At 43.5% G+C, this 16,585-nt stretch overlaps 1 protein-coding gene across 1 annotated transcript; it reads left to right on the plus strand.

The window, feature by feature from the left end:
• Window positions 1-2,209: 2,209 nt before the first annotated feature.
• On the plus strand, window positions 2,210-16,125 carry NINJ1 (ninjurin 1; the record flags this gene model as incomplete). Its single annotated transcript, XM_082004515.1, has 3 exons — window positions 2,210-2,278; window positions 10,880-11,114; window positions 15,971-16,125. The coding sequence occupies 3 exons, from the start codon at window positions 2,210-2,212 to the stop codon at window positions 16,123-16,125; spliced, it is 459 nt and encodes a 152-aa protein (XP_081860641.1).
• Window positions 16,126-16,585: the final 460 nt, after the last annotated feature.

Here is a 16,585-nt window from a genome sequence, read left to right on the forward strand (position 1 = left end):
TTCTCGGGGTCCAAACGCCGTGGCCGTTACAGTCCAGGCATATTTAATGACTGTTAAATGAACTGGTAATGTGTCTGACAAAGGCTAGCCCAGCTGAGCGCATTACTGAAGCTCAGCTACTACAAACCTCAAAACTAAGGAAAGCACTGTGCTTTTCCAAGCCTTGGCCTTGCTAAGAACCGACAACACAGTGTGGTGTACAGCTTGGCTTCAAAGTGCCCCGGTACCACCTCTTCCTGCGCTTGCCCTTTGACAAAATAATTGTACCCACCCTGGCAAGCCGTAACACCTCCTGAGCGACTGGTATGATATTCCCATTCACTGGAATCTCTGCAGCTGAGAGTTCAACATAGCACTGGTTCAAAACAGAGCGACAAACTTCTTTTTCCAGCCTATGTCCATTCTTCTCCTTTTACTGTATACTCTCCTCAGCATAAGAACAAGAGATACAAATATATCTTTGCTCTCATAAGACATTGTTCCTTCAATTTTCTATGGACTTTAATAACAAAACTTAATTTCTCTCTCTAAATAAGTGTTTTCTAGCCCACTGTACTAAGGAGAGGCAGAGAAGGCCACTAAGAATCAAGATAGATGAGGATTTGCTATAAAGTCTAATTAAATGAACGTCTGCTGTGCAGTTTGTGAAGGCGGTAACTTGCGAGTATATATTGCACCAAGGGTTTTTACAAGACAAAAGTTAATGATCAATTCAACACGCTCCTGAGTACAGTGAAGTGCAATCTTCAGTGACCTTTAGCATTAAAAATCAAAGCCTAACATGCTTAAAATGTGCTTAGCCACATCTGGTTGTCCATATGCTTCTGCACAGACTGTAAAAATGGATTCAGTCACCAATTAAGTCTGCTTTAGCAAAAAATCACTGCGAACTCAAAAACAAAAGTCAGCTACAAGAAGACAGTGCAATTTAATGCCAAGGTGAATAGGAATTTCCATTAAAGCCTACTGGAGAAACGCCAAATGACTAAATAGTCCCAGATACTCATAGAATTTTAAGGTGGTTAAATTTGCCACAATTCCACTCTCATATCTGCTCAGTAGCTATGGCATGTTAGAGAGGCGTGCTCATCTGCCGCACGGAAAAAGCAGCAGAGATATGGTATATGGTAGAGGTTTTTATTTGATGTATCACAACCTATAAGCCTGAGTCTGCATTTTCGGACAGACCCACTTGGTAGGGCACGCTGCAGTCCAAGACCTCACTGACGACCTTCTGACTAGTCCAGCGGGGGGACCTGCTGAGGTGACCTGTGGACCACCTGCAGATAGGGCATGGTCATGGTCTGAGCCCTGAGGCTCAGGCTAAGGGCCAGTTCCCAAGCACCATGGCTATGACGGGAGTGCAGCCAAGTATCTAGACCCCCTTTCAGCCGTGGCCTCTTGCGACCTGTTCCTGACTGTAGGACCGGCAGCTCTGTGCTCGTTGCGCTAAGCAATACAGCCACGGGAGCTGCTAGTGTAAAAATCCTGTCTTGATGATAAAGGAATAGGTAGTAATGTTCTACATCGTCTTTCTTTACGCAAAGCCCCGCAAAAGGCCTTTATACCTTTTTAAAAAAAATCAATTTATGTTAATTTATATTTACATTCTGTACATTTATTTATATTCTATATGTTTGTTTACATCCTGTAACTAGAACGTCCTTTAATTTTGTTTAGAGAGTGAGAAAAGTGATTCCTAACAGAAGATGTTGAAGCAGTTAACCTGAGGTCATAGAAGACACATGGGGGTTATTTATTTATTTATTTAACTCTGTGAACACCGTTAAATTTAAGTAGCAGAAGGTTTGCTTGTAATAATAACATTCCAAAATCTAATTTAAATTATTTTGCTTTGTTTCATACTTTCGGCTTCCTCTACTGCTCTTGTTGCCAGTTGCGTTGTTTCTACGCGCCCCGAGTGTTCCGCTGATGTTTCCACCACCATCGAACTTTATGTTAACTGTTATGCGCATCCTGCCCGGCCCCTGCCCGGCGGGGAACGGCCGCGGGGCGGCGGGACGCGGCCCGGGGGCGGCGTGTGCGAGGGGCGGCACCGGGGCGGGCCGGCGCCCCCGCGCCGGCAGTCGCCGCCTCCGTGGGCACGTTCTCCCCGCGGCCCGGCGGCCCTTCCCGCCCCTGTCCCGCCGAGCCGGGCCCAGCCGGGACTGAAGGGCTCCCCGCGGCAGCCGGGGCTGGGGCCGCGGCCATGGACCCCGGCAGCGAGACCCTCGAGCTCAACGGGCAGGCGGAGGGCGCGACGCCGGCGGCCGAGCGGGTAGGGTCGGGGCGCTTCCCGCCGGCGGCGGGCGGGGGGGGGGGGGCGGCGGAGCCGGCCGGGCAGCGGCCCGGGGCGGTGACGGGTCCCGCGGCGGCGGCGGGACAGGCGTGGGGGGCCGGGGGCGGCCCCGAGCCCACCTGCGCCCGCGGAGCCCCGCGCCGAGCCGGGCGGGAGCGGCTCGGGGAGGCGGATGGCGTGCGGGCTGCTCCCGCGGGCCGTCCTTCGCCGTTACCGTTCTTTTTCACGCGTCTTCCGTTAATTCAGCGCGCGGTTTGTGGGGAGGCCGCTGCGAGCGTCCCGTCTTGTCTCGGTTCAAAGGCAGGCAAGTGCCCGCGGGAGGTGATCGGCGTCCTCCCCCCCCCGCGCCCGGGAGGGCTTTCCCCGCGGGTGGCTGGGGAGGGGCCGGCGAAGTTACTCGGGGGCACCTGCACGGGGGATAAGTGAGCACAAAGGCGGGAGGAATTACTTAAAGGGTTGGGTCTGTATGTGGGCTTTTTTCCGGCCGCTAATCCAAATAAAAACCAGGAGAGAAATACCCAGCTTTTTACTACTGCGTGTAGGCTAAACATGACCAGAGGGTGTTCACTGGAAAGTGTGTCATCCCATATTCTGCTTACGCATAAATCCAAGTATGCCACTTACCTGAAAAGCCAGGCTGGTAAAAGAGCACCTTTCATGTTGTTTTGGAAGAGAGTAAACTCTAAAAAGCAGCTGTTATTCCCACCTAAGACTCTGCCACATAGGAACAGTTGTACTAAGCCACCGTCTGCGTCACTAGTCAAACTTTCTGGCTGCAGATGGACTGGACTGGTTGTGTAGCAGATCTGTCCTTCCTCCCTCCCTTGCTGACAAATCCTTGTAGTCATGAATATCATACCAAGAAAAAAAATACCCGGTTTTGATAAATCCTGGAAAGTACCCCAAGAGAATCGGGGCTGGGATATGCAGGTCAGACTGGTGGCCTGGAAGAGTTTCCTTGAAGCCACTGACTTCTCAGCAATTTTCTGTGTTAATTAACAGAGCGTTGTGATTGCATCACAAGTACTAGTCATGGGGATTTTGTTAAAAAAGCTTGGTCTGCTCTAAGAATTTTTCTGCAGCTTTCCTGTTTTACTTCATCTGCAGTTGAAAGCAATCATCATTTTGTTACATCTTTCCCATAGAAACTGCAAGTTCCAGGTGAGTGCCATATAAATAATCAGCGAGACGTATTATTATATTATATTATATGTATACAGTAGTGTTTCAGGGAACTTTACAGACACTTTTTTTTTTTTTCCTTTTTCTCAACAACCGAAAAAGAGAAGTATATGTGAGGTAAAACAGATGGGGACAGATTCCTTAAAAACCAGTCTGTGAACAGGAGATAACTTAAAAAAATCTGAACAAGCTCACAATTCACACAAACAAAAGAACACCCCAACCCAGCAGCCAGCTAAACCTGGAGAGCCCACAGATCCGCAGGTGCCTAAATCTTCGGTATAGGAGTCAAAAGTACATGAATGTCTGCTTTTAGGAACGCTCGCAAGGCATCGCAGCTTGGACCCCCCATCTGCTTACTGCCCATCCTTGTGTCTGCCCCCTTCAAATAGATTCTCTTGCACATCTTCAGCAATGGACTGCTACCTTCCCTCACGGAAGAGCTGACAGCAAATGCAGATAGAGTTGTCTTACCTTCAAAGCGTTGTAGAATCACACAAATTTAAAAAAGACTAGTTAAGCCCACCGTAATTCTGAATGAGCGGTCACACAGTGGTTCAATGTGGTTTATTTTAGCTCCATCATTAATTTGGATAAATTTTTTTAGCAGGTGTCAAGCTGCTAGAAGCAAGAAATTCCTTGCTTCCAATACTGGCTTGGCCCGGCACACCTCACTGGCTAACGTGACTGGCCACTTCTGCAAAGGACCTGTTCATACAAATGCAGATAGTAACTCTTTTTTCATCTTCCTCTATTAGCTTTGCCTGTTCATGGTCCATATTGAAACAGTCTAGATTCCCCATGTTGTAAAACCTAGTTTAATGTTTCCAAGACGACAGGAAATGCTAGTTGAAGGAGTTAAAGAAGAACTATGAAAAAGGTGAACAGAGAATTGGGTAGTAGAAAAGAACAGCTCTGCAAGAGTTGCCCTCTGTTATAGTCACGTTATTGCTAAAATGTATTCTAAATTGTATATTAATTCATAAGTAATTTTGGGACGTGGCAGTTTCTTGGCATCATAGTGCAAGTAACAAACTGCAAATTTGTAGGAACTTGAAATAATTTTGCTGCATGTAGAATGAAATGGCATGTTCTAAAGCATTACTTACTCCAAATTCATTTTGATAGATTTGATATACTCCAAATACGGAAACTATTGGTGATAAGTTTTTGTTTACGTGTTTTTAAGTAGCTCGAAAAAACAAACAGTGCTTTAACAATACAAAATAGGCAGCCCACAGTCCAGTTGTGAGAAATAGTATTATAAGATAAAATCACTGCCATGAGCAGTAGTAGTGCAAGAAAGAAAAAAATCGTACAGGAGAAGACTTCTGTTTAAGTAGCTGTATGAACAAGTATAAGTTACTGCTTCCTTTCACAAAGTTAGTCATCAGGTGTGCTGATTATTTTTAAGTCATTTGATGAGTAAAAATATTCTGACTTGGTCCTGGAACCAGTACAGCTTTAGGAAAACAGTGCTCTGCCCTGAACTAACGTGACTGTACTTTTCCCTTTTTTCCGTACTAACCTCTTAGCTCTCAGGAATTAGCATGGTTGCCACTTCTTTTTTGCTTAACGTGGTCATACTTGCATTTTCTGTCTGTCTGTATAGCAAGTTGCTCTTCGTAAGTATAAGGTTTTAGAGATGATAGAAAATCGATGCTGTTTATGAAACGTGAACACAGACTGAGGGCCCCCCCCCCCTTTTTTTTTTAATTGTCTGCAACCATAGTGTCTCAAGATGTGACTGCAGAAACCTCACAAGCCAGTTAGTGTTACACTAGGTCGGTACTTGGATGGACAGAAATTCCTACAGGAACTGTAACGGATGATTAGTCCAGATGTAGGGTTTTTTCTCTCTGAGTCAGTGCTGAGCTGAACAAGTCATCTCGTGTCCTGTTGGAGGAAAAGAAATAACGTCTCCTGGGGAGGTGTACAAAGGATCTAATCACCCATTACACAACTGATGTAGCTTAAGGTATTTTTGTTGGAACAATATTTCTTTTCTTTGTAGAATATTTTCGCTATTTTTTTAGATCAGCAAGATCTCCGAGACAGAGGGGAAGTCTGATTTCAGAGTGGCCACGGATGGCCCGTTGCATTTTCAGTACGTAGGTGATGGAGATGTGGAAAGAAATTCCACCTCTATGAGGATTATTAAACGATTGTATAAAGTTACTAGTTCAATTCTGTAACTGTAGGGTTGATCTTGGAAAGAAATAAAAGTAAAGTTCTGAAATTGTGTTCTGTTTCAGTCCTGTATTATTCTTTTGTGTCTGATCCTTTGCTGTAACTGGAATTTTTCCTCGACATGAAATTACCACTAAAAGATCTCGAAAAATTTGCCAAGCAGTGTTTTTCTTAGAGGTGAATACTTAAAAAAACTTAGAAAATTACTTTTTAAACAAAATTACTTGTTAGCATCTTTTTAACAGCTTTGATTAAGACGACTATTGCAAAATACAGTAAAGAACAGTCCACTGTAAGATCAGTATGACTCAGCCTTTTATTTACACAACCTCATTATTACGTCGCATGTTTCCATTATTTTAAAATTAGGACTGTCCCTAAACATAAGAATTTAAGGGAGCTTGTTCCATGACATTACAAGCCCAGAGGTTATATTGGTCAACAAGCTTGCCCGATCTCATTTTGAATCAAGGCTATTTGGCTATTAAAAGCGTCTAAAAGCTGCCATAGCATTGCAGTAATCACTCACTTTAAAGTAGAAGGAAAACTATATGCAGAGTCAGAGCAAGCCAAAGATTATGAAGACTGTATTTCAGAGTAAATGTACTTGAAGGTGAAGAACCTTCTGACAGCTTGAGGAAGGTATTATTACTCAGAAGCACAACTTGTTTGGAATATATAAATAATAATCAGCATCATTTTCCCAATTATCCCATACAAAGCTGTGGATCTCCTGTATTTAATAAAGACATTCTACTGCATAATGATTTAAAGTTAGAATACCATGGAAGTGTTTACTGCTAATACTGTACCAATACTAAAATAAGTTATTTGTGTGTTTTCGGAACCCAGATACGATGCTCTGGTCCCGCAGTCCCAGCTGATATTAAGTAGCTGCAATTACGAATTGCAAACGAAAATTAAAGCGACTCAGGCTGTGCTTCTGGCTTGGAGTTTGCAGTTTCTGGTTCTAAGTGTTCATTTGGGAAGCTGGAAGTTCACCTTGCCAACTGCAAAATACTGTTTTTCTAGTGGGATTTAAGATGAAAACAGCAACCAGTCTTGTGCTGCTGCACACACTGCAAGTATCTGTTAACTTCATCACAAGAACAATAAATTCATAACAGATCTGGCTCTTAACTTGGAAAATTCAAGGTCCTGTTGGTTCAGGCAATATTGTCTTTCACAGTTTTTGTGGGGCTTTTGTTTTGGCTTTTTTTTTTAGATTTTCGTAAAGCAATCCCTTTAGGGGAACATATATATGATGGCAGACATTTGAGAAGCTGAGTAGAGCACCTAGGAACATACCAACAGAGAAGGAATCTTGCACTCAAAATCCAAATGGTTTCTTTCCTCCTCCGTTCATAGGGCCGAGTGACAGGCACTAACGTAACCAAGTTCTAAATACAAGTGCAAAATGGGTGTCATTTTCACTGGTGGTTTTTTTCCCTCTGTGGATTACGAGTGACTGGCATGTCAAAAACACCACCCGCTTCTCGGGACGGACCAGCTGGTACCGTTTTGGGAAACTCAGTGAGGTCCAGTTGGACGGGGGGGAGGGGGGGGGGAAATTACTCTTGGGCTTTCCTTTTTTTTGGGTCAGACGCCCAGCACGTTACTTTGACTACTTGAGCAGTCACTAGTGTTCGATAAACGCTGAACAAACTGCCCCATAAATTTAGTCACCAGTAGCCGGCCTGCGGGGATAAGCTCTTCCCGGGGGCTCTTCCAGTCGCAGACGGAGCAAGAGCAGAAGGCGATTCGGTCCTGCCCTTCCCGTAGCGCGCGTAGGCTGGCGCGGCAGGTTGTTCTGCTCGGGGGCTGACGCCGAGCGGGCTGTGACTGGCAGGGGAAGGAAGATACAGCCGCTCCGGCTACACCCGGCTTGTACGCACGCGCGTGCGGACGCACACACATGCTGTTTTTCCTCAGGCTCACCTGGTGACGCCAGCTGAAGGGATCAGCTTGTCTGTACCAGGTAACTTGAATATTGAAAGTGTGTAATGAGGTGTTTTGATTACACCAAGACTGCAGTAGGCGGCTTCGGTGGAACACGTCCTGCTCCCTTGCCCGGGGACACCCGCAAGAAAGGCCTAACTTCACCGTGTCCGGGAAAATCCCCACAGGTTTCTCTTCCCCGCTGCGGCCCTGCGGGCGACGGCAGCGCAGGAAGGGTCGGCTGCTGCGGCGGGCTGCCTCTGGCGCTACGTGCTGGGAATCTCCCCGAAACCACAGAGCCACGCGGCAAAGTCCCCGTGTAATTTCTGCTGTGCCTGACTGTCATTATCCCGAGGTTAAGGCAACAGCTCTCCTTTCATTGCCTGTCTATATATTGCTGTGTCACACGCAGTCTGGTTTTAAAAACTGCTGCCGTAGTACTGACTGCGTTTGTTACGATGCCTTCGACTTGCTTCCAGGCGCGTTTGCTTTCTTGCTTGGTTTTACGGTTTTCCAGCACGAGTCAGGAGGCTCCATTTCTCAATCAGGAGATGGGAAGTGATTGTTTCTGGGGCTTTCGTGATTACAGGCCCTCTTTCCTGGCAGAAGGCACGATCACAGGCTGAGAAAAAGCTCTGTAGAGTGTACGCGGTGTTTCAGTTCTCCGCGTGCCTAGTTCCGCTTCTGAACTGGTCTGCTCTCAGGAGTGGTAGCTGAAAGCCTCTTAACAGAGTAAAATGCCATTTTTTAGAATCGAGGCATAGTAAATATGGGAGTTGTCATTCCAGGAATAAGTTTTGCCTTGGTTTGCCTTAGCAGCACCCTACTTTGAAAAGTCTTCTCCATTTATTGGAGTTCAGAAGTGACTCAAGCCTTTTGCTTCCACCGTGGTTCAAACGCCATAGCCTGCTATTTCCACCTGCAGCTTGATCATACAGAAAATTAGCAAACAGCAAGGCCCTAAAAGCGCAGCAGTACATTTCCCCAGGCAAAAGAAAAGATCATATTCTGTCGTTGATGTAGAAACTGTCTTACATCATGTAGTCATGGATGTAACTGAAAGGAAGATGTAGCCCAGAGTATTTACTCTTCTGTATAGTTTAAAAAAAAAAAAAAAGCAGTGTCAAACATGATCACATTCCTGCATCGAGTGAAAACAAAGAAACCGGTCGTCATGTTTTCACTGCAGTCGCCTTCCATCGGGATTAAGAACTGAGTCATAGCTACCCGTGTGGTTTTTGCCCATGTTACACACAGCAGCCTCATTAGACCCAATAGATATTTGAAAGTCATTTTGGGGGGGCAGGAAGGAGCTAATTAGCCACTAGACATAGGAAAAAACTTCCTCTATTATGAACTTGTGACAAAATAGATCATATTACTTCTACAGTCTGCTGAGAAGAGCTCCTGTTAAATTCATGCCCAGAAGCTGAATTCTACCGTTACACACTTGGTTGCCCATCCCCTCTTACACTGCTGGCATTAAGTAATCCAGAACTAAATGTGTGTCTTTGGCTTTTCACTATACAATAGTATATTCCGTGCTGCTTTCCGTAGGGAAATGAACACCCACACCTGGTTTTGTGCTTCTGGTGGGTGGTATACTAGAATTTCAGGGTTTTTTATGAAGCTGTAGTTCGGTTTAACGGGGCAGAGTGGTGGGAAGAGGAGAGAAAAGGTGACAAATATGGGACAGATTCCCCAGCCAAATTGCATTTTTAGCTTGTGGGATATAGACAAAACCAATGGGTATCGAGTTCTACCTGGCTGAAGTCAGTATCAGTCTTGGAACCATTTTCTTCCCGGGAGCTTGGGCTCAGTGAAGAAGCTGTCTGCGTGAAGCTATGACTGCATGGCTTCCTTCTCTTTGCAGAAAAAATGTCTGCTGCTGCTCTATGACATTTTTCTCTCAGTAAAATGTTTAGACGGTGGTTGATTACAACGTGTCTGGTGAAAATAGGTCAAGTTTGGTATTTGAATGCCCTGGAAAAACTAGCAATGTGTTTGCCATATGCACCAATCTCTGTCCTACTTAAAAGGACACTTTTAAGTCTGGACATTGGCAAACCTGGCTTTGGAGTTGGAAATTGGATAGTTGCTAGTGCTGCTGAAGAGAGTAATTAGAGGGTGTTTTCTGCAGTTGAACTAACCTTCAAAGAGAGACTTTCCTCACAGTGTTTGCTGGCAAGCGGGAACACATTCGTGCAGTAAAAAAGTCTCTGAGAAGCAGGTTTAAAGAAGTCAGGTAGAATAAGCTTACTCTTAATATATTTGTGTATCATTTTTGAAAATAAAGTCTAGAAGTAAGAGCAGCAAGGATGTAGTTTCTCACCTGTTCAGAGACTGCAGAAAAGAGGGTTACCTACTCTTTCTTCATCATGGAGTTAGGCATCCAAGTCTAACCTAGTTACCCTAAGCTGCATCTAATCCGTGGAGAAATAGGCATCCCTGGGAGACGAGCTGTCAAATTCCAAGTTGGGTCACATGAATCGTCATCAGGAAACATTTTATTCATCCCGCCAGGTTAACTAGCTCTGGTTTTGCCCTGTAGTTGTTCTTTATTTTCCTGTTTGTTTGCAGGGGAATTTAAAAAAAATCAAAACAAACCCCACTGCTGCTGCGAAAATGGAAAGGAAAGATTGCCTTGTAATTGTGCAGTGCTTGCCAACCACAGATCATAGGATATTTAAACAGAATAGCAGTTCACTGTGTGAATGGACCTGGAGAGTGGCATGGTGGAGTAAGAAGCAGCAGGGAAGGAGGTCAAGCAAAGCTCATACAGTGGCCAACTTCACATAAATCCTCAAAATAAGACTCATGAGTAATTAACGAACTATATAGGTGTGTGGTGACAGACGGTGAATTTAAAAAATATTTGTGTTTTTACGTATGTCTTTCGGAGAATTAGTTGCAACAGTTTGTTGTTCACTTGATCGTTTTACAGTGATTTTTCCCTCCCAACTTCTCTCAGTGCAAACTTTTCAGCTTTTTCAACCTTTCTTTTCTCAGAGTAGAAACATACTGACGGTTCAGACTGATCCTGCAAGCTGGAGAAAGTGTATTTGCCAAAGTCCTGCACAGACGCTATTTATTGCTCTCTCACCAGATGGAGGACAGCGGCAACAGTGAAAAAGATGCACTGATAGTCTCAGTACCGCTGTTACTCTGTCAGTATCATTACAGAGATCAGTCGATGGGCCAAGACATCTCTCGCTCACTACACCAATTAAGAGAGATGTGAATAACCTCTTTCCCCTCTCCCAATTTTAGCGCAGAATGTCACAGTGGTTTCAAAGAAATGGACCTATGAATATCAACCACTATGCCAATAAGAAGAGCGCCGCGGAGAGCATGTTGGACGTTGCCCTGCTGATGGCCAATGCATCCCAGCTGAAAGCCGTGATGGAGCAAGGACCTTCTTTTTCCTTCTACATCCCACTTATTGTTCTTATCAGCCTGTCGCTCACGCTGCAAGTTATGGTGGGAGTGCTCCTGATATTCCTCGGTAGGTAGCAACAGCAAGAACCATTGGTTGACGTGTATTTTTATAGGATGCAACCTATAAGATGGTATATAAGGTGCTATATAAACTCCCCTTTTATTTTTAAAAAGCTGTTATATTTGAAAGTTCTTACCTCAGAATTGGTTAAAGTTTTCTCTTAAGACCACTGAAATACTGCAGCAAAAGGAGTAATGGCAGCTTTATGTGGAATCTTCAGTTTTGATCAACTTCCTCATACTCATTTGCCCAGAGCATGTATATTTTTCTTCTCAGAAGGCCTGAGGAGGAAGGAAAATGATGAAATACTGTAAAAGAAACATTAGTAGGCCAGACAGGATCATGCAGCCTGCCCAGTTACATAATACTGTTTCTTCCAAGACCTGTTACTTAGTCTTACGACCAAAATGTATTTGTTCCATATCAGTCATACCATAAGTAATATTATAGGAATATATTGTGAATGTAGAACTCCGAAACAGAGGTGAAAGTTGAAATGTCCCATCTTCATGTTGGTGTGGCATATTGTCTCCGGCTTGTTTGTGTTTCAGCAATCAAATCAAAGGTTGCATAGCAAAGGCTTGACAATAATGAAAAAAACACCTTAGTTTTAAATTTAGGAAATTATTCAAAGCATCCTACATCTCTGGGTGAGGAATGGTAGAAGTGTACTTGTTATTGTTAATTTTCAAACCTGTGTTAAACTGAAATTAAAGTTAGAAAGAAAAATAGTTTAGTTGGAGCAAGATTTTGCCACAAGAACATGCCTCATCTATTATCCACATACTATGACTTCAGTCAAAAACTTTGAAATTGCATATAATGTGAAAACACAGTCCAAGTAGCATGCTGGGACTTCAAATGGATTATCTTGAATTCTGCTTATTGCTAGGGAAACCTTCTCTTTTTTCTGCCAAAGAAATGTGATGTAAAATACCTTTAACATACGCTAGCAATCATTTCAAGAGAATGAGTTCAAATAGGAGTTGTGTTAGTGCATGCTTTGGACACATTTAATGAGATAGCTGTTAAATTAGTCCCCTGCTCCCTTCCCTCCCCCGCTCCTTTCTGTCTTATTTGTTGAATTACGGACATTCACATTCCTAGAAGTTCAATGCCACGTCTTTGCTGCTCTCAAAAATAGAGGTTCCACTATTCAGTATCAATAGGTACAATGCTGTGAGGCACAAGGACCAGTACTTATCACTAAAAATTAGGTATTTTAAGTTAGTATCGCTAGTTTAGTAGCACACGTATGTCCCACACCCTCTGCCTTATTCTGTAAGGGAGAATATTGATCTAAGTAGCTATAGAACCAGGCTCATTTCTAAAACAATGTCATCACTAAGTGAGAATGAATTACCCAAAAAAGCCCAACTAAAACTCCATGAAGAGTGAAGAGACAGCACTCTTCTGGAAGTGGGAGTTTTCTGTTTTGACCTTAAACAAGTCTTCAGTACTGCTCTTTGCTGTCTTAACCTACTGTGATACTTTCCCCCATGCTTTTGCAAGGCAGAATGCAGAAGGAATCCAGTGGCACTTTGCAAGTTTGCTGAAAACCTGTGACATTCATTAGCAGCACGCAAAACCCTAGACCATAACTTTGGAGAGTTGATGGGAGATACCTGTGGAAATCAGAGGAAGTATTTAGGTTTCAGCGTCAGGTGAACCCCATGATTCACTGAAATCAATGACGCCTTCACTGGTAGGAAACAGCTATGGATCACTTCTTTTGCTAGTGATATGCGATCATTTATTCTCATAACTAGTTTTAAATCTTTCCCTTTAAATTAATGGGTTCTATATGACAGATCTTAAGTCTACCGTAAGTGAAAAGCCTTGAAGGTGATAGCCAGAGTTCACACATGGCATTTACTAAGCTACAGGTGCCACCTTAGACGTCTCTGTTAGTCTTTCAGTGTTTCGGTTTTGAACACAACTGAAAGAAACAACTTTCTGTTCAATGAGGAAGTTGCTAGGAAATCAGGATACATAAGGCTTGTGCTGTTGATACACAGCTGATGTTGCATTTTTCTTTCTCATGAAAGAGTAAGAATACAGCTGTGTCTGCATTTGGTAGAGTTGGTACCCAAGCAAAATCCAGGCTCAGAGTAGGTTCCAGAAAGGGAATGGAAAAATCAACCTGATGATACTGGGGAATGTGGGAAGAGAGTCATGGAACAATCAGCAAAACACTTCTATGTTTCTTGGTTGAAGGCATCTCCCTGATGGTTGTTTCAGTCAAGCAGGCTTTGAGGCTGTAAACAAGTTCCCTGTTTTGTCTTGGGCAATAATTTCTCAATATACACTGAGAAATTGCTTTTTAATGTTTTTTTTTTTCCCCCAGACATTGCCAAAGTGGCTTCCATCTCTGTAATTTTTGTCTTTGTCACATTGAGAGTAAAAAGAGTACCCAGCAGCCCCAGCTCCAAAGTTGGGCTGAGGTAGCATTGACAGACCACGTAGCAAACAGCGAGGTTCGTCAGGAGCTCAGCCTGCGCCGTACCGAGGGTGGCAGAGCCCTCGGCGCACAGCGCAGTGCTGCTGGAGCGGTGCCGCCGTGCTGAGCTCAGAAGTACTGAAGACAGGCAATAGGATCTGAAGGTACAAAGCTGCAGGCATCGTAGCAAGAACTTGCTTTTCACAATATGCATTTGGCAGTTCTGGCCCGCAGGAACAGTTTGCCTTTCTGTCCAGCCACAAAATTCTGCCTCTTACATGCTCTCGCAACTCCAAACAAAAGTCTGTGCAACCATCCCGTTTCTTTCCTTGAGACAGAGGTTTATCCCAGGAGCTACAAGTTTTCACTGTTCTCTACTAGGGATTAAAAGCTTTTCCTCCTTCAAAAGACCCTTTCACAAAAACATTTTGAGAAATATTTGGCAAACTTCTCCTTGAAAGTGATTTGCTAATCTTAACTGTTTGGAAGAAAAGCAAAGAATGTCTTGAAATAGTTTAAGTGGCATGAAATCATAGTAATCTAATCCCACTATAATAAAATACTTAAAGACTAACTGTTCTTAAGAACATTTTCGCAAACACCCTCATCGTAAGTACTATAATCACAAAGATAGGATTACTGCAATTCTACTTCAAAATTTAGAGCACCACCTAAACTGACACGTATTTGGACAAAGGGACAGCTCTGAAAGTGTCCATTCTCCTTTGAGCATGATTTCCTTTAACTCACAAAACATGTTAGGCAGTTACTGCCTTTTCTGTTTTAAACCAACTACCTGAAATGCCTTTTTCCCATACTTCAGGGTTAATTGTTCCATTCCATTTATTTTGCTTCATTCACATGACAGTACTAGAGTCCTTCCAGGTACTGTTGGGATGCAAGCATCCATGTAGCTCCAGATGCTTTACAGACATCATTTTCCGGTTTAAGTACTGCTGAGCTTAAATTATTTCATGCCTACAGAGGTGTGCAGTAGCTTAAGCTTTTCAGATAGTTCCGCCACGCTGTTCTTCAGTGCTTTGACCGGCCCGTGATGTTTGACTATACTGCTTTAGCGAACAGGACTTGAACGGGCGCCCAGAATTCCTTGAAACCAAAACAGCATCAGACTTCTTAATTAGGGACAGCGGGTGAACCTGGCTTTTAATACTGCAGCATCACGAGTGTGTTTGCCACCACTTTTACTTAACTGCTTCAACAAGCAATGAGTCTTGGTTCTCTGGTTAAGTTCTGCAAGCGTTGACAGGGTCATGATGTTAAAAGCAAATAGCAAAGTTTAGCTTATGCAGTAGAGCAGTAAGCTCTAGGTATGTGCCTCTCAGAGGGAGCTCAAAGTTTTATTTATGTTGCTGTAAAAACTTGTCAGGTATAAACTTTCTCTCACATGTCCTGTACGTGCACACGCAAGTGATCTATGCATTTAAGAACTAGGAGCCTTAATAGGCAAAAAACATCCTCAAAACACGTTCCAGAGTTCGTCGGCACTCATTCCACCAGCATGGAAGACATTTAGCAGAGGGTCTGAGCTGCAGAGCCCTTACTGCAAGAGAAGAGAGGCAGAGGCAAATCTGGGGTTTCTGCACGGTATCAGGCAAGCGTCCCCAGACTTCTTACTGTCCTGTACAAGCACATGCTTTCCTCTATCGCCAACTCTATTATCAGTCCAATGTAACTCATTTATGTGTTTTCACAAGGCCTGGAATAAAAGCTTAAACTAAATTAATGCTATCTTCCATGTGTGTTCCTACCCCACTCCCATTAGCAGTTCAACCAAAGAACAACTGCGAGAAACAAAAGCAAATGTTTACACAGCTGATGCTCTCTGTAAAAAGGAGTGCAGCTACACTGCTTTGAAATCTTCCTCTGCCTGACAGATGTAATGCCCTTGGTTTATAAAAACAGAATCAGTGGAAAAGCAGGGAGTACAGCTGGGGCAGGGCACCAGTACAAAAAAAAAATCCAGCACTGGTGAAGAGATTGGGCTGTCTGTGAAGAACCCGTAGCACTTCAGTTGTAGGAAATTTAGCTTCCTTCCATCCTGTCGGGGCTTCAAGCTGCATGTATTCATGGCTGAAATAATTTTTAAATGCTTGAAGTCTGCAATAAAACTGAGATCAAGAACACAGAAGATTTCCAGTAATGTTTGTGTATCCATTACTTTCCATGTGCAGCCACAGAGATTAGGTACTAATTACTGGAAGCTAATCGGCTCCTTGTGGTTAAAGATCTTCCCCTTAGCACTTCTACTGACACTGCAGAATCCTACTTCCCTTTTAAGTATGACTGATGCAAATAGCTCAGTGTAAGAGAAATTCTTGAACTACACAAGTAGTGAAGACTTTTATTCTGGATTTTGAAAGATACATATAATTTAAACTTTTTTTTTCCTTTCTCTTTGAAGTAAAATATGACCTTAACAACCCTGCAAAACACGGAAGACTGGATTTCCTCAACAACCTCGCAACTGGACTAGTATTCATCATAGTGGTTGTGAATATTTTTATCACTGCCTTTGGAGTGCAGAAGCCAATTGCTGAGTCAACACCAAGACAGTAAGAATGAGGTGAGTGTCATCTCTCTGCTCAATGAGGTGGTAGGGCTGAGCACACAAGAATGCAGCACACCTCAGGGCATAGCTTTCAAAATAGCCACAAGCTTATCTATACAGTTCTAGTCTTTGAAGATAAGTGAGTTTACTTCAGACTACTGCAAAAACAGAAGCTACGAGGTTACAGGACATTTGCAAATGTAGAGTTCAAAAGTTCACGTCAGCATCTTCCTTTGTCAGGGACCCCTTGCATGTGTCACACATAGGAAGTGTAAAGATTGTCCCTCTGGCTTAGCCACTCCTTTTCCTCATTGCTGACTAAGCCAAGAAGGGAAACAATATTTGTTTGCTTCCTCCAAATGCCTTTTTTTTTTTTAAAGACAGGTTTGCAATATACTGCATCCAGTCTGTTATGAATACTGAAGACTTAAGCTTTACCCAAGTAACTAGGGCTGTTAAGGCCAACGT

The sequence above is a fragment of the Phaethon aethereus genome (genome assembly GCF_964289735.1).
Source record: "Phaethon aethereus genome assembly, chromosome: 11".
Classification (NCBI taxonomy): domain Eukaryota; kingdom Metazoa; phylum Chordata; class Aves; order Phaethontiformes; family Phaethontidae; genus Phaethon; species Phaethon aethereus.